The sequence below is a fragment of the Esox lucius genome, chromosome 10 (assembly GCF_011004845.1).
Source record: "Esox lucius isolate fEsoLuc1 chromosome 10, fEsoLuc1.pri, whole genome shotgun sequence".
Lineage (NCBI taxonomy): Eukaryota > Metazoa > Chordata > Actinopteri > Esociformes > Esocidae > Esox > Esox lucius.
The window spans coordinates 2,519,536-2,541,498 of NC_047578.1; the positions used below are offsets into that span (position 1 = coordinate 2,519,536).

The 21,963-nt window shown below is 44.4% G+C and overlaps 2 protein-coding genes across 2 annotated transcripts; both read right to left on the reverse strand.

Moving 5' to 3' along the window:
* Positions 1–635: 635 nt before the first annotated feature.
* On the reverse strand, positions 636–3,689 carry fkbp14 (FKBP prolyl isomerase 14). The gene is made up of 4 exons (XM_010873157.3): positions 3,350–3,689; positions 2,836–2,987; positions 1,949–2,076; positions 636–1,487 (listed from the first exon to the last, which is right to left on the reverse strand). Exons 1-4 carry the CDS (start codon positions 3,541–3,543, stop codon positions 1,329–1,331), a joined length of 633 nt encoding a protein of 210 aa, XP_010871459.1. The 5' UTR covers positions 3,544–3,689; the 3' UTR covers positions 636–1,328.
* Positions 3,690–4,188: 499 nt separating this feature from the next.
* On the reverse strand, positions 4,189–21,254 carry LOC105012364 (acetylcholinesterase collagenic tail peptide). The gene is made up of 18 exons (XM_010873155.5): positions 20,451–21,254; positions 19,674–19,777; positions 19,132–19,235; positions 18,096–18,218; positions 17,967–18,011; positions 17,807–17,833; positions 15,528–15,599; positions 15,382–15,444; positions 15,245–15,271; positions 15,012–15,056; positions 12,775–12,810; positions 12,577–12,657; positions 9,722–9,818; positions 8,723–8,904; positions 8,237–8,356; positions 7,838–7,964; positions 6,073–6,175; positions 4,189–5,690 (listed from the first exon to the last, which is right to left on the reverse strand). The coding sequence occupies exons 1-18, from the start codon at positions 20,465–20,467 to the stop codon at positions 5,621–5,623; spliced, it is 1,443 nt and encodes a 480-aa protein (XP_010871457.1). The 5' UTR covers positions 20,468–21,254; the 3' UTR covers positions 4,189–5,620.
* Positions 21,255–21,963: the final 709 nt, after the last annotated feature.

Sequence of the window (21,963 nt, forward strand, 5' to 3'; positions counted from 1 at the left end):
GTTATCAACATTTCTTAGGCTCATTTCCAGAGATCGCTAGCCATCAATTGCAAATAGTACGTACAAATGATAATTTCCGCGCGTGGATTGTGGTGCTGGTCCCTACGTATCATAGCAACGCAAGTTTTGGATGTATCGCGGGACAGATCCGGCCAGGAGGCCTTATCTTGCCCAGGTCGGCTCTATTTCATTAATATATTGAGTAGACACCATAAGAATATATCAGTGTAATATCAAACTAAACGAATTAGTGGTTTGGCTGAATTAAAAGTGCTTACCAAATATTATTCCGTGTGAGCGTTCATTGTTTTACAACACCAAGAGTGCGTTATGCGGTCACCCAGAAAAGGCGTTGAAATGGGTTTCTCCCAAATGAAACACAGATTTCCATGAACGCGTTCCTTGAGTGGTTAACGCTATCCGTACGTTGCGTGCCTTCAGCCAATCAGATTGCAGTACTGTTAGGACGGAGCGGGAGGATTTCAAAATACAAGTCTTGTTTCTGAAAACGCAATAATAATCAATTAGACGTATGTTGACCCGAACACGTATGTTGGTCATGACACGTATGTTGACCAGAACATTTTTATAGAGCAATATTTAATATTTGAAAAACATTAAGTGAAATGACAGAGTTGAACAGCACACTACATACACTCTTTTAATGTATATCTCTCAATTAATCATTAAACAAGGGGACAGTGTCTGTCAGCCACCACTGAAATCCCTACCCCCCTCAATCATGAGTGATTGTTCCAAAAAAATTGTAAACAGAGATACTGTTATTATGCCTCTCTCTATCACCAAACATTCAATAGAACTTGATATTCCAGACTATATGTTCAGAGCAGAAAAAGCGGAGCGCTATAAATAAAAAAGAACAAAAAATAACTGATTGTTAGCAGTTTATAAACAAACCCTTAATAAACTGTTCCAACAATATCACACACACACAGACACACACTATCAGCACAATTTGCACAGCTTGTCCAACAGACAAACGATCATGTAATTTCATGATACCTGAATTTCATGAAATACTGACACAGTCTATTCAGAATGCACAATTTAGATGGAAACAGACATTTGAGGGTTTAGTGTTTTTGTTGATCGCTGCTGTCATTTTGTCAGTTCTCATTAAACAACATTTGGAGATCTATCACTCTAGTAATAAAATTAGAAGTGTAACCTATCACTTTTTAAAAAGGGGGCAATATTTGTAAACGTTTAAAGAAGTAATGGCTCTAAACAAAAAATATTGGTGTTTTTCTGTAACGTCCCCAACACTGACCCTAAATGAAAAGCAACCTAAGTACGAGTGTTAGATGTTAAAGTTCATCGTGTTTGTACGTGAACTCTCTGGAAGAAATGAATCCGTCCTCGTTCTCATCCTCCTTCTTAAAGATGTCCTCCACCATCTGCTCGTGGTGGGTGTCATTGGGTGGGTAACCGTGACGTTCAAACTCCTTCTTCAGGTACTCCTTCACCTGCGACCACAAAAAGACTGTCAGGACTGTGTGGGGTCTGTCTGTGAATGGTGGAGTCCTGTTTCCTGGCAAAATGCACACTGCCACAGTCATGTGAGTAAGCTAATACAAGTGTCACTGTTGTCTATGAGCACATGCATATACAGCTCCAGAAAAAATTAAGAGACCACTGCACCTTTTTCTTTCCTTTGCAAAAAGTTGAAAAGGAAAGTTTTGAGTGTGACCACTCCAAAGTGAACACTTATGTTCCTCACTCAAAACTTTCCTTTTCAACTTTTTTTGCAGTGGTCTAAATTTTTTCAGGAGCTGTATATGACGTGTGTGTTATAATCTGCCTGTCAGCCCAACTGTCAGTCAGTCTGTCTGTCTGTCTGTCTGTCTGTCCACCTGCCTGTCTGTGGGCCCACCTGTCTACCTGTCACCCTCTCTGTCCGTCTGTCCATCTGCCCAAGTCTCCTCACCTCCTGTTTGGACAGCTTCCAGTCATCGTTGAGGTCCATCTCCTGGAAAGACTCATGTGACCTGGGTCCGTTCCTGATCTCAATCACCTCAATGTTAAAGGTTAGTGTGGCCTCTGGGGGAATCTTACCTGAGGACAGAGTTCAGGGGTCACTTAGACGAGGTCAGAGGCCACTGGGATGATAGGCTGCATATCACCCATGCTAATCAGGGGGTCCCATGAAGCTCAGCTGGTAGAGCAGGGCACTTAAAATACCAGGAAAGTGGGTCCCATTCACATGGAGGGGGCAATGGGAATAAAAAGTATCAAAAAGGATTCAGTACTTACTGACAGTCTCTCGGGATACTCTTGAGTGAGCACAAGTCTTTCAAAAGACAGAGAGCTCATTTAAGAACATGCAAGACATTCACCTTATTAAGAACATTAAGGACAGACACCCAGTGGTCATTAGTGGGTTAAGGTTGCTTGTCCTTACCAGGGCAAAGCCCCATGCATCCGGTTGGAAGGACGTTGGGAGGACGTTGGGAGGACGTCGCCCGAGTTAGTAGTGCAAACTTCATTCAAAGTTTCTACCCTACTGCATCACGGAGGACAGTTCACTGGTGCCTGGAAGGGGTTGGTGCTATCAGCATGCCTGGGTTATTACATGTTTCATAGACACTGTTAGATTGGACATGATCTGACTGCTCACAGCATGAAAATGCACTGCATTAGTCATCACAGAGCATCAGACCAACATACAGATCCTCACGGTGGTGAATGTGAGTGAAGGGAGACTTTAGTGCAGGAATGTGGCCACATACGTGCTGTTTGCGTGTGTGCGTGTGCGCGCGTGTGTGCGTGTGCGCGCGTGTGTGCGTGTGTGTGTGTGCGCGCGAGCAGACCCACCTTTCCCTTCCTTCCCATAAGCCAGTGCAGGAGGAATGATGAGGCGTCTCTTCTCCCCAGCACACATTCCTTGTAGGCCTTTATCCCATCCTTTGATCACCTCTTTAATACCCAGGGTAAACCATACAGGCTGCTTGTCCCCCTGGGTGTAGCTGAACACACACACACACACACACACACACTTTACTATCAAAGTGAGGACCAGCAATTTGATACTATACCAAGAAACTATTTTACCTAACCCTTAAACGTAACCCAAACCTTAACCATAACACCTTCCCAAAGTCTAACCTCAATATTCTAACCTTTATGTCTAAACTTAACCAAACTCCTAAATGTTAATGCCAAAACTTCACCATAAACACTATTGTAAGACTAATTCTACCACTAACCTTAAACCTAAGTCAGAAGTGTCCTGACTTCGCATGACTTTACTATATAGTTAACCAATAACAGACTTGCGAGTAGGCTATCCTGTCTGCAATTGATGCTTTATAATGTACTACAAACTAACCTGGAATGGAATTTGGTTCCATTAGATAGATATCCCTCGTGATGTACAAGCAGAATATCTCCGTATTTCGACTTGCGATGACAGAGAAAAGGTTTGTGTAGAACTGTGATTTTCACCTCTGCTTCTGGAAGTTTTCCTCCGTTGACAAACACTAGCAGCGAAGTGCAAAACCAACTCAAACAAGCCAGGAACATTTCAAATATTTCGGTTAAAATTATTATTATTAATTATTAATTCGTGCTCGAAGAACGTATAAATAATGTATTATAGAACTTGCAACTCAGGAACAAGCACACCCCCCCAGTTCAGCGTCAAGACCGATCAAGACGTGGCAGCCAGTGACGTTTAACGTAGATGTTGTTGCAGGAAGTGGTACTGTGATTGGTTGAAAACCTAAATATATACCGCCTTCATGCGATTTGTCAGGTGCCTACTTGCGAGCTTCGGGGTTGGAATGTATTTTATCGACTGCCCAATTTAATAGCTAATCTGTTTTTAAAATAAGTAGCAGTGTTAATATGTGAAGTTCAGAGTCGATGTGGAAGAGTATTAATTCCCGGTTGATTTATGATCGTCACGCTGTTAAGCGAGAAGTGCCATATCCAAGTGCCGACCAGTGGTCCTCACCATCGCGACACAAAAAACTCACCACAATTATTCATTTATAAAGTATCAATACGGGCTGAGCCAACAAATAAGCCTAACTTTGCCTTAGCCCCTTCTGCGAACTTTGGAGTGACCTTATAGCACGTAACGACGAGAGTAGAGTAAACGAAGTAGCTTATTATATTGAATCACTTTTATCAGATAGACAAATCAACCACATACAATCAACTACATAATTTGCCACAAGCTGAATACAACTTTATTGAGATTAAATACCTTTAATTATACGTTATTGAATTTCTATCATGCTGGCCACATTCATGTCAGATAGTTCACTAATATGTGAAATTCATATTCACCTCTCCGGGAATTAATGGCTACAATTTGATATCAGTTTCTTTTATAAAATAGCCCATATACACCGTTTAATTCACACAATATATACACTAGATATTATTGCCAATATATTCCACACTGTGCTCGTCTGCTGTAGATCTTAGACACGAGCATCAACATGCAGCTGCATCATAAACAATTTTATCTACAAAACGTTTCCTATTTCAAGAGACCATTTGTTCTTAATAAATTAAACTAATCAAGTGGAGATATTTACAAACACCTAATTTGAATTAATACAGTGTCAACTCTTGGCTTACTATCACAAGAGTAACTAACTGAACAGTCACCAGTCACGTTTGGCTCTACATAAACAAGTCATCAAAGGTTACAGTGTGCTGGACTTAGTAAAATCCCATGAAAACATAATACCATAGTATTATTCTACTACACTCTAATATTTGCTGTAGCACTTTTGCAGAAATTGCTAAAATCACACATTTTCCACATCTTGTATGGAGGTAGGACTGTGATCACATGCTGGTGTTCCCTGCGACGTTTGTGGAACACAACACAGGGTCCAGATGTGAGGGTTTTACTCTCATAAGTGGCACAAGCGGGATATGGAACGGATGGGGCATAATTATGCAAATTCACACTGGAATATCAGTACAGTGTGCAGCAATTAAAGAGTACTAAATAGGGTACTACAGCAGAATACAGAACATCTCAATTTGTAGTAAGTTCCACAGTATTATACAGTAGCACATTTTCATGGGGGATATCTGTATTGAGATTGAGATAAAAAACATCAAGCCGTACCTTTCTCTGCCATACTATAGCTTATGTAGATTACAGTCATACAGGAACGTTTACATATATTGTTCAAATGGCACCAGCGTCTTCTAATGGTCTTTAACAGTGCTAAAGCCAATGGGCCTCCCATTATGCATGTGTGGTAACATTGGGGCACCACCAAAATGGTCCTGACAACCATGCGCCACGTGTCCAAGCTCATTCAGACAGGACAGAGGAGTCTTCCGTGGCTACGGAGCTCCCTCTAACAGGAGGTCTGAGGAGGTCTCAGTATTTGGATTCAACAGTGTAGTCACATTGGAGGTCCAGTCCCATGCATACAACATATCGTGCCTTGAAAAGTGCTTCAGACGTTCAAGCTGTTATGATTTCCTTCTGTGTGTCACCTTACTGAGGACAAGTCAGCACACAGCTGAAGTTTAAACCACCAATAAAGAGACCCGGTACGGGGGGGGGGGGGGGCAGGGGGGGCAATCTAAATTGCTGACACTGTGGTGCCATCTTCTCATTGGTTTAGGTGAAGTATTTGCAGCCAGTAGAGTCGATGGAACAGGAATCGGTACACCTGAGATAGCCAAAAGACCTGAGACAGGAGAGTGGTGACACATGTTACAACCATTATGTAAAGTTGCAGGAGTTACCATAGCCTGAGTTACCATAGCCTGAGTTACCATAGCCTGAGTTACCATAGCCTGAGTTACCATAGCCTGAGTTACCATAGCCTGAGTTACCATAGCCTGAGTTACCATAGCCTGAGTTACCATAGCCTGAGTTACCATAGCCTGAGCGGGATTCACAGAAACCGGAATTATACACTTTATGAAAACCCAGATAATTCCAGTTAATTTGAAGCATGCAGAGGTTACATCATGAAAGGCATCAAAATGGTTGAATACTGCAGGCTGTGCATGCAGGCTTGTGTTTGTGTGGGAGGGTAAGTGAAAAGAGATAATCTAGTAATATACCCTGGGAGATAGGAATTACAGGTCTGGTAGCCAAAGTCTTTCCCATCGCACTCCTCCATGCCCTCATGACGGTAACCATCTCCACAATACGCCCACTTACAATCTACAGGCAAGGACCGGAGGCGCGTGAGGAAGAGCAGGAGAAAGAAAGGGAGAAATAGAGGGTAGTAAGATAGTGATAGAGGGAGGGAAAAGAAAGGATTACAAGGAAAGAAGTGAGAGAGAGAGAGGAGGGAAACAAGACAGAGATGGTTAATGACTTGTCTCTACCAATGTATTACAACGATGCTGATAAAGCATGAAGCTAATTCAATTAAGTTGGACAAACTGAGACAGGTGGAGAGGGAACGAGACATTCATGACACGGCTAATAGTCTCAATGTACAGTCCAATAACTCTTTATGATTTTATTTATACAAGATAGCAGAGATGCCTTTCATGTTGGAATGTAAAAGCGTGTGTGTGTGTGTGTGTGTGTGTGTGTGCATTTCATTTTACAACGTCATCAATATAATTGGCTGTACACTTTTTGTGCACTGTAAAATGAAATACAAAAAGAGTTGGATTTAACGAGAAATTGTAAAGAAACTAGCATCGTATCAACCTCAGTGCTGTTGGCCTAGCAACTCGTACACTGAATCAACTGCAGTGCTGTTGGCCTTACAACTCGTACACTGAATCAACCGCAGTGCTGCCGTGTTGTAATCAAAAGTGATGTGTAATCTATTGGAATCCAGCCAAGAGTGAGGATGTCCAGACAATTTAACATTTTGCTAAGCGCAACCTGTAATGAGAATGACTGCTGAAAAAGGGGTATTGATTGTTGAGCCAGAGGCAGGTACTGTTAGCCCATCGGACAAATCAGCACAGTTTTGACAGGTTTCTTTGTGTGACGAACAATGCTTTGTAAGAGCTTAAGCACACCACATTTGTGTGATATGTGACGAATGAGAGACCATGTCATACAATATAGGTGGCGAAGTACACAAATGCATGATGTGGTACACCACAGACAGCGAACCAGTTTGGCTCATGACCACACTTCTACACCTGCTACCTGAAATTATACAAAAAACAAAGTCTCCACTGATAGATATTGAGCATGAAAGTAATTGAATTAAGTTTGACACAATGTATGAGAGTACTAACTATCTCTGTATGGAGGACACTAGGTAGGAAATGTGATGTCCCATTACTGATGGGTCCCAAACACCCTGTCCATACCACCTGTTAGGAACTGTGTATGTGACTTTCATAGGACTCTCTGAATAGACCCTTGGGTCATAGGTTGAAATACGCCATACAAGGGTATTTTGTAGGACAAACTATTTCTTATAATAGTCTGTGTAATGGTTGGCTATGAACACTCACCACCTCCTGTGTGTCCTGGTATATATGACTGTGTTTACGTTGTAAGCATTTGGAGAGAACAATGAAAGAACTATGGAAGGTTATCATCGTAAACCTCATGCTGAATAAAGGCTCTCTCCCCTGACTTCTGGTTGCATTTATTTTGTTCATGGATCACAAATGGACAGAATCTAACACCACCTTTAAGCATTGACAGAATTGTTGTTGTTTTTTTACAATGAAGACAGAAGTTAATTTGTATTCTGACTTAATAGTAAAAAATTCTGTTTTTTTGTTCACATATCAGCCCACTCTGTTTACATTCCACACAACACTGAATAACGCTGATTAAGCAATTGGTTAAATTTTTTCACTTTCTACTGTGTATTTCTGTATAGAGGTGCGTGTGACTCACTAAGACAGGCGTCCGTGACGACCTTGTTGCCATCGTCACACTCTTCTTCATTCGATGCCTGCACTAGTCCGTCCCCACACACACCCACCTCCAGAACTTTCTCAGTGGACTGGAATGCCAGGAACGGCTACAACACAGAATAAAGAACAATGCTGTCAGAGTGGCTGTGGATCCGGTCGGTTAGGCTCTTTACTCCGGCAGAACCATCTGGACTCGTTGTTTTCACAAATGATTACTAATCAATATTATATTAATTATTATATTCAATATAAATTCATGTAATAAAATCTTACAGAGACGTTTTACTACGCTGTTACTATTTTTGGTAATGTAAACTTTGCTAAATGACTGCAATGTGAAATATAAATGTGGAATGTGGTGATTCCCGGGTCTCCATACCTGTATGGGTTGCCAGCCGTCTTTGTCTTTGAAATATAGTGTTCTCTGGTCCTTCTGGAAAGCGATGGCGTTGTCTGTGTGGAGACGATCCAAACCCTCCTCATCGTCCACTATGAAGATCTACACACAGATCAGAGAGACGGAGAACGGTCAGTGTGGACGCCGCAAATTCTCTAAAGGAACAGAATACTGAAGTGGTCCAGTTACAGTAATTTACCGTGTTTCGTACTGTATGCAGTACAAGAGATAGAGAAAATCAGAGAATAGGAGACGGGGACAGAGATGGGGGATAAAAGAGATGGAGAGAAACAGAGTGGGGGAAGGAGGAAGAAAGAGAGGGAGAAACAGAGTGAGACAGGAAGAGAAACAGAAAGAGAGCGATAGTATGAAATTAACTTTGCACAGAGTTGTTATTTTTAGGGTTGTTGTTTACAACAGAACAATTTTGTTTGAGGTGTTCTCAGTTCAGGTTTTGAGTCTTCTCACTGCCGGGACTTTGTGGTAGTTGCCACGCTGTGTGTAGCTGCCGTAGAGGGCTTTGCTGGCCCCTCCCACAGGGGCATGGTTGGACCCTCCCACAGGGGCGTGGCCACCGTAGAGGCTGCAGTCACAGTGACCTGGAGGTCCCACTTCACCCTTGTCGCCTTTCTCCCCAACAACATACAGACCTGCAAACACAGGTCAGATACCTCAGATCCACAGATCAAATGGGAAATATCAAAGAATTCAAAGCGGCAGAACTGAAATGTCTCCTTCTCCAAACAGCCATGCCGCACACAGCAGCTGCTTGTATGCATTTGTAGGCGCGACGGCCAGATATTTGCCCTATCATAGCATGATAGCTTTTGAAGAAGCGACTTCCAAACGTAGAAACAACCACATCCAGGTTATAATTATCATCCAGGTTATAAGTGTCAGTGGTTTCTCTCACAAAAGAACCGTGTCACACAATCAGTGGTCATGAACGCAGGACTTCCTGTGTTCCAAGCGTGGTCCTTTTAGAGTTTGGTACTAAGAGTTGAAATATCACCACGTCCTGTAGACAACAGTACCAAAGCATTAACAACAATGTCAATTTACCGACTAGGGGTTCAGATTGGAATTAAAAGAAAGGTTCTAATCCCCCAATAGGAGGTTAGAATTAGGGTTATGGTTAGGGCATTTAGGGTTTGGCTTAGGGGATTTGGTTAAGGTTCGTCATAATTGATAGGTTATTGAGGTTAATGTTAGATTATGGTCAGTGGTTAAGGATTAGGTAAAATAGATAATAACTTTGACTGTAAAACCTGCATGTGTGTCTGTTTTACCTGAGGTGGGTAGGGTTAGGGTTCAGATTCAGGGTTCAGGGTTTAGGGTTAGTCTGTGTTACCTGAGGCAGGTAGGGTTAGGGTTCAGGTTCAGGGTTCAGGGTTAGTCTGTGTTACCTGAGGCAGGTAGGGTTAGGGTTCAGGTTCAGAGTTCAGGGTTAGGGTTAGTCTGTGTTACCTGAGGCAGGTAGGCCAGGTGGTCCAGGGTGTCCAGCTGGACCGGGAGGACCGGGGGGGCCCATTGGACCTGAGATGCCACTCTGGCCCTTCATACCCTACACACACACACACACACACAAACACACATGCACACACACACGCACACACAAATACGCACACACACGCACACACACAAACAATTAGCTGAAGCTAATAAGCAACATAAACGCTGAAAGATACAGTACAGTACGTGCTATCTTTGGGGGGGGGGCTTCTGGTTACCACATGTATGGTAAACCCAATATCACACACACACATACACACACACACACCCCCACGTGACTTATATAGATGGTGACACCTTTTTTACACAGCAAGGATTGTCCAATAAGATCTTTAAGAGAGAGAGTGAGAAAGACAGAGAGGGAGACAGAAGGAGACAGAGAGAGACAGAGAGAGACAGAGGGAGACAGAAGGAGACAGAGAGAGACAGAGAGAGACAGAGGGAGACAGAGAGAGACGGAGAGAGACAGAGGGAGACAGAGGGAGACAGAGAGAGACAGATAGCTTGTTTACATTAAGATGGACTATTCTTGATTTGCATAATCATTTCCATACTGTTTGAAATTACACCGGGATGTTACGAGATGTACCACGCAGGATTGTGGCCATCAAATGTGGGGAAACAGAGTGATATGCGTCTGGACAGAACTGTCTCCAGCAGAGGGCTCTACTGAAAATGTGGTCTAGCGTCTTGAGTTTAATATTGAGTATATATACAGAAAATGTACCGTAATGTAAACAAGCCCAGACTGAGACAGATATAGAGAGACAGACAGACAGAGACAAACAGAGAGAGACAGACAGAGACAAACAAAGAGACAGACAGACAGAAGACAGAGACAGACAGAGACAGACAGACGGACAGAGACAGACAGACAGACAGAGAGAGACAGACAGAGACAAACAGAGAGACAGACAGACAGACAGAAGACAGAGACAGACAGACAGACAGACAGACAGAGACAGACAGAGAGAGACAGACAGACAGACAGAGAGAGACAAACAGAGACAAACAGAGAGACAGAAGACAGACAGACAGACAGAGACAGACAGAGAGAAAAAGCCGGAAAGCGAGAGCGCTGTCAGAGGTCATCCTACACTCAGAGAAAGTCTTGATATAGTTGATTGTTTGACAGAATTTGCTGCAGAGCAAATACACTTCAGATGACCGGGACAAAGGTGTGTCTGTTCCAGTCGTCGGAGGCCAATGAGCAACCCCTTTAAAGCGCACACACACACGCACACACACACGCACACAAACACACGCTTGCGCACACACACACATTCTTACACACACACACACAAACACACTCACACACACACACTCACGCACACACACACACACACATACATACACTCACGCACACACAAAAAAACACACGTGCGCGCACACACACATTCTTACACACACACGCACACACACAAACACTCACACAAACACACGCGTGCGCAAACACACACACACATTCTTACACACACACACACACATTCACACACACAAACACAGACAAACACGCACACAAACACGCACCCGCACACAAACACACACACACACACAAACATGCACATGCACACAAACACACACGCACACACAAACATGCACACAAACGCGCACACACCCACACACACACAGAGGTAGGATCGAAGTAGCCCTGCATGCCTCCGTTGCTACAGACCATTTGGAGCAGACGTCACGGTTACGCCACTGAAGTTTGGCAGAAAACTGCAGGAACAAGTGTAGGGAAATGGGCAAGATCCTCGGACTAAAGAGAAAAAATGCCTTGTTCTGCCACTGGACGTCAGAATAGGAATGCAAAAAAAGATGGCCTTCATTATTATAGAAGACCGTTGTCGAAGCCACGCTTGGGAGCTAAATGCAGACATTTATGGTTGCAAGCCATTAAATAGACAGACAGGACTGATGAAATCATCTGGGATGCTCGTCTCTGCAGCGCTCATTTCATATCAGGCAAAGTTGTATCCACTGTTTATCACACACAGGCAAAATCACTGATGTAGTTCTAATAACAATAATGAATTAGCCTACTGACATTCTCAGTAGGCCATTTCACAATGGTAAACACTGTGGACCAACGTTAGCAACATTAGCGTGTAAGCAGAATAAGCATGCAAACAAACCAAACTGCTCATACTTAGACAGTTTAGCTTACATCACTCAGTATTTATGCAGGCATTTAATGAATGGGATATATGGTAATATTATACCTGTGATATGACATTTTCTTTACAAAATAACTAAAGAAGGAGTATGATCCATATTCTTATGTGTTGTAAAGAGGTTATTGTCACTTTCTGCCACCAGTTTGGCTCCGCCCACAAAATATGTAATCACTGTTTACTAACACAAAAAGGTTGTATAGCACTGCACTTTGGATTCCAGGCTCTCAATGGCACACGTCACTGGAAAGTCCTTGGTTGAAATCCCTGGGTGAAAAATCTGTCAACGTCTCTTTGAGCCAAGCACTTAGCCCTAATTACTTCTGTGAGTCACTCTGGATAAGTGTGGGCTAAATGACAGCCGTGTCCAAGGTGCCAACACACTTCCCTCTTTCAGGACTTCTCACCTGGTCTCCTTCTGACTCTCTCACCTGTTCTCCCCCTGTCTCTCTCATCTGTTCTGCTGTCTCTCTCACCTGGTCTGCTGTCTCTTATCGGTTCTCCTCCAGTCTCTCTCACCTGTCCTCCTCCTGTCTCACTCACCTGTCCTCCTCCTGTCTCTCTCACCTGTCCTCCTCCTGTCTCTCTCATCTGTTCTCCTTCTGTCTCTCTCACGTTCTCCACCTGTCTCACCTGTTTTCCTCTCTTCCCAGGTCGGCCAGTGGGACCTCGTCTTCCTGGAACGCCCGGGTCACCCTTTGACCCCATCTCACCCTGAGAGAGAAAGGTGCAAATCATTTTGTATCAATTCAATATCACATGGGTCATCCCAACCATGGACAAACATTATCATTTCAAAATGTAAAGATTTTGTGAGATATTGTTCCTCACCTTCTGCCCCAGCATCCCCGGCAGACCGATAGAACCCTATAGAGAGGATGAAGAGGCATGACGAGATGAAGACAGAGGGGTTGAGGGCAACAGAGATGAAAGAGAGATAGAGGGAGATAGAAGGTGTGAGAGATAGATAAAAGAGTGATAGAGGGAGTGAGAGATAGAGGGGGTGAAAGATAGAGAAAAGAGAGATAGAGGGAGATAGAGGAGGTGAGAGATAGAGAAAGGGGAAATAGAGGGAGTGAGAGAGAGATAAATGGGGTGTGAGATAAAAAGAAATAGAGGGAGTCAAATGTTATGATCGAATGGTTCCAGGCAACACTACTAATGCTAAGTCTGCAAACAGTTAGTTTAAAATATATGAATATTGGAAATCAATTCACAGAAGCGAATTAGACATTAATTTTGATCCCCCAGTTTACATACTTTTTATATCAAAATCAATGCAAGCATCTGCAGAAAAGCTACAACATGATTCACTTTAGTTGGTGTGTCCTCCCTGTTGGACCAATGCATTCTGGTCCACGCAAATATTTTAAGGGACGTTTCTTGATTAAACAAAATCTATTTGTTTAACCAACCGACCAGAAACCGGGGGGTTCTTTTAGTAGACTACTACTGGGGTGTTGTAACATAATAGTAGACTACTACTGGGGTGTTGTAACATAATAGTAGACTACTACTGGGGTGTTGTAACATAATAGTAGACTACTACTGGGGTGTTGTAACATAATAGTAGACTACTACTGGGGTGTTGTAACATAATAGTAGACTACTACTGGGGTGTTGTAACATAATAGTAGACTACTACTGGGTGTTGTAACATAATAGTAGACTACTACTGGGGCTTTATGATATTATAGTACAGGACTACTGGTGCATTATGACATCATAGTACAGAACTACTTGGGCTCTATGACATCATAGTACAGGACTATTGGTGCATTATGACATCATAGTACAGAACTACTGGGGCTCTATGACATCATAGTACAGGAGTACTGGGGCTTTATGACATCATAGTACAGGACTACTGGGGCTTTATGACATCATAGTACAGGACTACTGGGGCTCTATGACATCACAGTACAGGACTACTGGGGCTTTATGACATAATAGTTGAGTACTACTGGTGTGTTGTAACATAATAGTAGACTACTACTGGGGCTTAATAACATCATAGTACAAGACAACTGGGGCTTTATGACATCATAGTTGAGTACTACTGGGGCTTTATGACATCATAGTTGAGTACTACTGGGACTTTATGACATAATTGTAGACTACTAGATTAGATAAGATTCAACTTTATTGTAATTGAACAGTACGAATACAGTACAACGAAATGCAATTAGCATCTAGCAGAAAATTACGAGTATTAAGTATAGTGTATATTACATGTGGAATGTATAGATGTGCAATGAAAGCAAATGCAGTACAAATGGCAATTCTACATGTGAAATGATAGCAATTAGGGAAGGGAAGAAAATGTACAAGTATTAAGTATAATCTATGTACTAGTTGGGAATGAATGGTTGTACAATGAGGTATGCAAGTACAAATGGCAATTCTGACTGTGCAATCAAGCAAATTGGAGGTGTAATGTTGCATGTGCAACTGAAATGCAGGGATGGCAGCAATGAGGTTCCCGAGGTAGACTTGCATGTGACAACTGAAAAATGAAAGTGCAATGGAAATTCTAAACATGCATTGCTGGCAAATTGAATGCGCAAGGTGCTTGTGCAACTGAAATGCAGGGATGGCAGCAATGAGGTTCCCGAGGTAGAAAAGTACATGTAACAACTAAAAACCGTTATCAGACTTTGCAAAGCAGTGTCAGAGTAGTACAAAGGGAGTAGTGCAACAAGGTCCCTGAGAGGCGGATGGGTATGGTTAGTGATGGGTCACAGACTTAAGCAGGGTTAAGGTAAATGGAATTAAACTGTTCCTGAGCCTGCTGGAGCGGGAACGAAGAGACCCTGTACCACCTGCATAAGTCATATACTACTGGGGTAAATGTTAACAAAGTTTAAAATTTAATATTTTTCCATGGTTGTTGATTAGCTTGGGATCCAAATGAGCTGCCTCTTTCAGGTTAAAAGACCCTGAGAAATGGCATGAAGACTCTTAATGTCCATCATAAAATATCACAAACACGTATGTCTACAGGGAGGTGACAGCAAGCACAATGCTAGTTAGCGCTGAGTAGCTAGATGGCATCCAGTTACACTCACTTTGTCTCCCTTTGGACCTACTATGCCCAAATCACCATGAGAGCCCTGAAAAGACAAAGAAAAAGAGAAAGAGAGGGAGAGGGACAGAGAGACAAAGACCCAGTATTAGATAATGCTAAAGGATATGGGTAATGTAGTTTACATGCTAATCACTGTTGTTGTTTCAATGCTAATCATGGTTGGTAATGTATTTTCAACTGCATGGTCCGAGTGAGTGTTTGATCTGATCTTACCTTCTCTCCTTTGTAACCAGGAAGACCCTGGTGAAAGAAGGAAACAGCCTGAACCTCTTTTCTCCTCTGATACAATGTTTGCATTTGTGATCCTGTGTGTGTGTGTGTGTGTGGGAGAGAGAAAGACTGAGACAGACCTTGGTCCCAGGAGGTCCTCGTAACCCAGGGAGTCCCATCAGGCCCAAGTCACCTTTGTCTCCCTGTAACGAAAAGGTTCTGTAAGGTCACATGACATCATATACTGTCATCAATTAACCACCTTAATCAGAATGGTGAGACTCACTTTGGGTCCCTCTGGGCCAGGCCACCCGGGTGGACCCAGTCTACCTGGTAACCCAGGAGGTCCGGTACGACCCTGAAAAGAGTAGAGGGAACATTCATTACGGTGCTTTCACATTCACTTTCCCCCATACCCCTGGGAGATGTCATGGGTCCTGTGGGTGGGGCTGGAGTCATGGGTCCTGTGTTTGGGGCTGGAGTCATGGGTCCTGTGTGCGGGGCTGGAGTCATGGGTCCTGTGTGCGGGGCTGGAGTCATGGGTCCTGTGTGCGGGGCTGGAGTCATGGGTCCTGTGGGTAGGGCTGGAGTCATGGGTCCTGTGTTTGGGGCTGGAGTCATGGGTCCTGTGGGTAGGGCTGGAGTCATGGGTCCTGTGTTTGGGGCTGGAGTCATGGGTCCTGTGTTTGGGGCTGGAGTCATGGGTCCTGTGGGTGGGGCTGGAGTCATGGGTCCTGTGTGCAGGGCTGGAGTCATGGGTCCTGTGTGCAGGGCTGGAGTCATGGGTCCTGTGTGCGGGGCTGGAGTCATGGGTCCTGTGTTTGTGGCTGGAGTCATAGGTCCTGTCTTTGGGGCTGGAGTCATGGGTTCTGTGGGTGGGGCTGGAGTCATGGGTCCTGTGGGTGGGGCTGGAGTCATGGGTCCTGTGTTTGTGGCTGGAGTCATAGGTCCTGTCTTTGGGGCTGGAGTCATGGGTTCTGTGGGTGGGGCTGGAGTCATGGGTCCTGTGGGTGGGGCTGGAGTCATGGGTCCTGTGGGTGGGGCTGGAGTCATGGGTCAGTCATACCAATGAGTCAAAACGCATTCAGCTCCCACGGAGGTAAACGTGTCTCATGTTTTGTATGGAGACCTTTGCAAAAAAACAATCCCAGAGCAGAACACTGGCAGCACTCTGACAGTACCACATCCACGTTCGCAGTGTGACAGTACCACATCTACGTTCGCAATGTGACAGTTCCACATCCACGTTCGCAGTGTGACAGTACCACATCCACGTTCGCAGTGTGACAGTACCACATCCACGTTCGCAGTGTGACAGTACCACATCCACGTTCGCAATGTGACAGTTCCACATCCACGTTCGCAGTGTGACAGTACCACATCCACGTTCGCAGTGTGACAGTACCACATCCACGTTCGCAGTGTGACAGTACCACATCCACGTTCGCAGTGTGACAGTACCACATCCACGTTCGCAGTGTGACAGTACCACATCCACGTTCGCAGTGTGACAGTACCACATCCACGTTCGCAGTGTGACAGTACCACATCCACGTTCGCAGTGTGACAGTACCACATCCACATTCGCAGTGTGACAGTACCACATCTACGTTCGCAGTGTGACAGTACCACATCTACGTTCGCAGTGTGACAGTACCACATCCACATTTGCAGTGTGACAGTACCACATCTACGTTCGCAGTGTGACAGTACCACATCCACGTTCGCAGTGTGACAGTACCACATCCACGTTCGCAGTGTGACAGTACCACATCCACGTTCGCAGTGTGACAGTACCACATCCATGTTCACAGTGTGACAGCTGGCCTATTAACTCATTTGCAGACTAACAGCCAAGCCTGCCGCATGGTGTAGACCCTCAGAACGTCCCGTACTGCCGAATATCTCCAAGGTAACGGAAAACTGAAACTGAAGGCCTTATGTTTAATTTAATAGAGCACAGATGACATACATGACTTGTCATACGACATCTTAAAGTGCCCCGAGAGAAGATGCTCTCTGCAACTTAGTGATGGAGTTGAGCATGCAGTCCTTCAACTACCTGCCATTAACCTGTGTGCTGTACTGCAGTACAGCGTTGTGTGTGTGTTTGTGTGTGTCTGTGTGTGTGTGTGTGTGTGTGTGTGTGTGTGTGTGTGTGTGTGTGTGTGCATGTCACCACAGGCTAACGTCTTAGTGATTTATCATAGAGAACAGAAGCACTCAGGGAGATTAGAACTGTGCAGAACTGCAGAGCGGATCAGAATCTTGTACCCACACACACACACACAGGATTTAAAGGACAGGAAGAGAAGCAGAGATGGAGGAAGAAATACAGGGAAAGACGGAGGGATGGAAAGAGAAAGCAAGACAGGGAGGGGTGGAAATGAGGTGGGAGAGGAATGGAAAAGGAAGCCAGAGAGGGACAGACAGAGGGAGAGAGACAGAAAGATAGAGAGAGGGAGACAGAGAGACAGAGTGGGAGGGAGAGAGGTAGCACAGTAGATGACCTTACAACAAGGACACAGGCTGGAGCAGGGATGTAAAAGGAGGAGCATCTCTCACCTTTGACCCCGGCCGTCCGATCTCTCCCTGGATGAGAAGACGTGTTCATTAGAACTCAGAGAGTCTTTCAAGAGTCATGATAGTAGGTCAAGCAGTAGGTTTCATCTCTCCCCACACACATACACACACAGCACGTAGCAGAGTTGCAAACGCTGTTCACCTTATCACCTTTGGGTCCCTGTAGTCCTGCTATTCCACTGGAACCCTGAAAAAAAAAGTACAATTGATAAACAGCTCAAACAGTAATAATTACACACACATGCACACACACACACATACATACACACACCTCAGGGCCTTGGGGTCCCGGAGGTCCTGGGGGTCCCCGTTCACAGACAGAGATTACAGGCAGGTGGTTCTGCCTTCCATCTTCCTCCTCTCCCCCATCTCTATCTATCAGTGGGTGGTCAACCTTTTAACATGATATATAACAGTCAGAGATGTGGAGACAGAGATAGAGAGAGACAGAGAGAGACAGAGAGAGACAGAGAGAGAGACCGAGATAGAGAGAGACAGATAGAGAGAGAGAGACAGAGACAGAGACAGAGACAGAGACAGAGACAGAGAGAGAGAGAGAGAGAGAGAGAGAGAGATAGAGAGAGACAGAGAGACAGAGAGACAGAGAGACAGAGAGACAGAGAGACAGAGAGAGAGAGATAGACAGACAGATAGATAGATAGATAGATAGATAGATAGATAGATAGATAGATAGATAGATAGATAGATAGATAGATAGATAGATAGAGGGAGTGACAGAGATACAGAGGCAACAATGGCAACAGGTTTAGACTAGTATTCAGGTTTGGACAGGTATTCTGGTCTAGACTAGTATTCAGGTTTGGACAGGTATTTTGGTCTACACTAGTGTTCAGGTTCGGACAGGTATTCTGGTCTAGACTAGTATTCAGGTTTGGACAGGTATTCTGGTCTGGACTAATATTAAAGTTTGGACAGGTATTCAGGTTTGGACAGGTATTTTGGTCTACACTAGTGTTCAGGTTCGGACAGGTATTCTGGTCTAGACTAGTATTCAGGTTTGGACAGGTATTCTGGTCTGGACTAATATTAAAGTTTGGACAGGTATTCTGGTCTGAATACTTAGTGTTCAGGTCAGGACTAGTGTTGAGGTCTAGAAAAGTATTCAGGTCTAGACTGGTGTTCAGCAGTTCAGAAGTTTAGGCATCACAAGTTGTGATGCTTCTGAGAAAGCTTTGAGTTGCAATGCATAAGCCAAGGCTGTAGTCACTGCTTGAATGGCTGAATGTATATAGATGTATGATGTAACAGTAGAAACTACACGTGTGTTTGTGTGTATTTGAACTCACAGTGGTCCCTCGCTTCCACAGCATGGGAGGAGGGGGGAGAAGTGGGGGAGGGACCAAGAGACAGCACGGGTCAACCCTCATTGGCTCATCCAAGGACCTGAGGGCTGAATGACACATGGCACAACCAATTGCAGCTAGCCAGAAATCCCAAAATGTAAAGGCATGACAGATAAGCAGTGTGTGTGTAATCCCACTAGCCTTGAGCAGACAATTGCATCGCAGCTGTTTGTGTTTGAGGTGGAACTGCTTTACAGCTTTGAAATCTACAGGCTGTTCTGTGAAATAAAACAGCTGTAAGCTGTTGACCATATGATGCACCTGGGCTCATTTGGGATCATCTTAAGCAGGCTCCACAATGTTGTCACTCTGCATTAAGTCCTTATTATCTGGTCCATTGACTTTCAGTTGCAGTGTCAATGTCTCATCCTTAAACCACCAAGAAGTCTGATGGGTGTGGCTTTGTGACCCCCACCTAACACAAACACGTGTGCATTCACGCGCGTGCGCACACAGACACACACGCACACGCATTGCCTTCCTACCTTGAGCTGAGAACATGTCGTATATGTGGTCAAAGGAGGACAGGGCCCATGTCGGGCAGAGAAGAATCTGAAGGCACAAAACAACCGAGGACACCTCCATGCTTCTGCAAATGTTTAAACACACACACACACACACACACACGGTGAGCGGACTCAAGTAGCAGGGTTGTGTTGTCACCGGCTCCTTTGTGGACTAAATGGACTCGAGCTTTCTGGAGCAGTAGCAAACAGCTGAAATTACAGTCGCGAGCCAACACGTCCCCAGCTGTGCCTGTTTGCCAGAATTAGCCCCCCTCTCCGTTTCACTCGCTCTCTGTCTGTCCCTCTCTCTGACAGTGGAAAGAAAACAACATAGTAACATGTTCATTCACACCGATGAAGACGGGTTTAAATTACTATGTTCTATTTTCTCGCCTTGCCCGTCTCTCCTTGGCACTGTTGATTCTTTCAGTTTTGGCAAAATCAAGCCTTATGCGTTGTCCGATATTTGGGCTGTGCACAAGATGTTCTTCCGAACCTGTTCTACATTTTCCCAAACCAAATTCGATGTGAAAAAAGTAATCTCTTTATGTTGTACCACGTGCGTTTTGGAACCAGAATTTGGATATGCAGCACTGCTCAAAATCTACTGGGCCGGGCGGAGCGGGTCCACAGTTATAACACGTACTGTCTGTATCTCAGCGCTCATTATCAGACAAACGTTAATGCATAGCCCTACCTAAAGAAAAGCAGCAGCAGTGTAACTGATGAATACATCGTGCAAGGGAGAGCGCTTACCTTGACAGTATTGTCATCTGGTCAAAGCCGATATCCCTCGTCCACTCCTGTAGATCACAACCTCGCAGGGAAAATCTTTTGCGCGATTCCCACAGATGCTCTCCCCTCCCTGTCGCTCGCTTTCTGTGACATTTACTGGTTAACTCACGTCACTCAATCCCGTGCAAATCGATTAAATGAACTTAATCAGCCTCTCCATGTTCTGGGGCCACAGTTAAATTAAATCTGGGGACCTTCTACGTAACGCGCCGGTGTGACCTGATTCCAGACGGCGGGAGCTTAGAGTAGTCAACTACTGGAAACCCGAGCAAAAGCCACAACTCAGCTAATTTCTATGCATATAAAATCTGCTTGTGGTAACGTAACCTTCTGCGAAAGCCCAAAATGACTTGTTTAGCCACTGCCATCTAGTGGAAGAAAGACGTTAAGTCAGCCTTATGAAAAGGACAACCCAATTGGGTTTGTACTGGCGCTGTCCCCCTGAGCTCTGGTGCTGATCCTTGCTTCACCCAGTGCTCATTCATATGATGGGTGTTGGTTAGGCTGTAATAATTCAGTATGCTATATTTTAAAATCTATGCTATTCTGTAACAGTTTCCGCCCCTTAACACAGTTACGTTTTTGCCATGCCCGTGAGTAGATCACCTGTTTCACCCATTCAAGGATTTTAATCGATCTGGAATAGATCACATCCATGGATTGGTTGGGATACAGAGAGACAAAAAAAACAACACAGGTAAAAAAAACTTTTACAATTTCACAACGATTAGCACACCCAAACAGACTTGTTGTCTAATCATTAAACAATGACATATTTCATTAGGTGAGCAATAACTGAATTAAACGAAACCTCTGCGAAACCTCCCTGCAGACTTTCAACACAGGCTCGGGCGCCACGAGGGGGCAGTTGACCCCCCCCCCCCAGTTTAGGTTTCAAATACTCTATAGAAAAATATCACACAAAAAAGATTATTTTCTGCCCCCTGTCTCTTCGTCCTGGCGCCGGGCCTGGTCCAACACCACTATAATATGTTAAATGGGTAGGCCTATCTCTGGTCATGCTGCGGCTTCAGTTCCCATTAACATCTCAACATTTCAAGAAGATCGTAAACAGCGCATTCAACCAAAGTTGAGAAACACGTCCCAGGGTACATGAAGGCAACAGCATTCTCACTTCTCGCGATTGGCCACAATGTGGCGCGCGTTCACAAAATGTCAATTTGACCTAATAGACACCTTGTGAGAAAAGAGACGGAAAGAGTGGAAATAATCGGTTAAAATGTCAATATAATCTTAGTATTTCCATGTTGAAACTAATCATTCTCTGTAGGATTAATCGGCTCATGGGCCAGCTAGAGTCGAAGCCCACCGAGTTGATTAGTTGAAAGATATGTATAACCACGACAGCCCTTAATTAAGCGGTTATTCTCCAATAGAATGCTAGTGAAGCTGAGTGGGCAGAACCTAGAGAAGGGAGCATAGCATAGGCACGAGCTAGCGAGACCCCATTGGG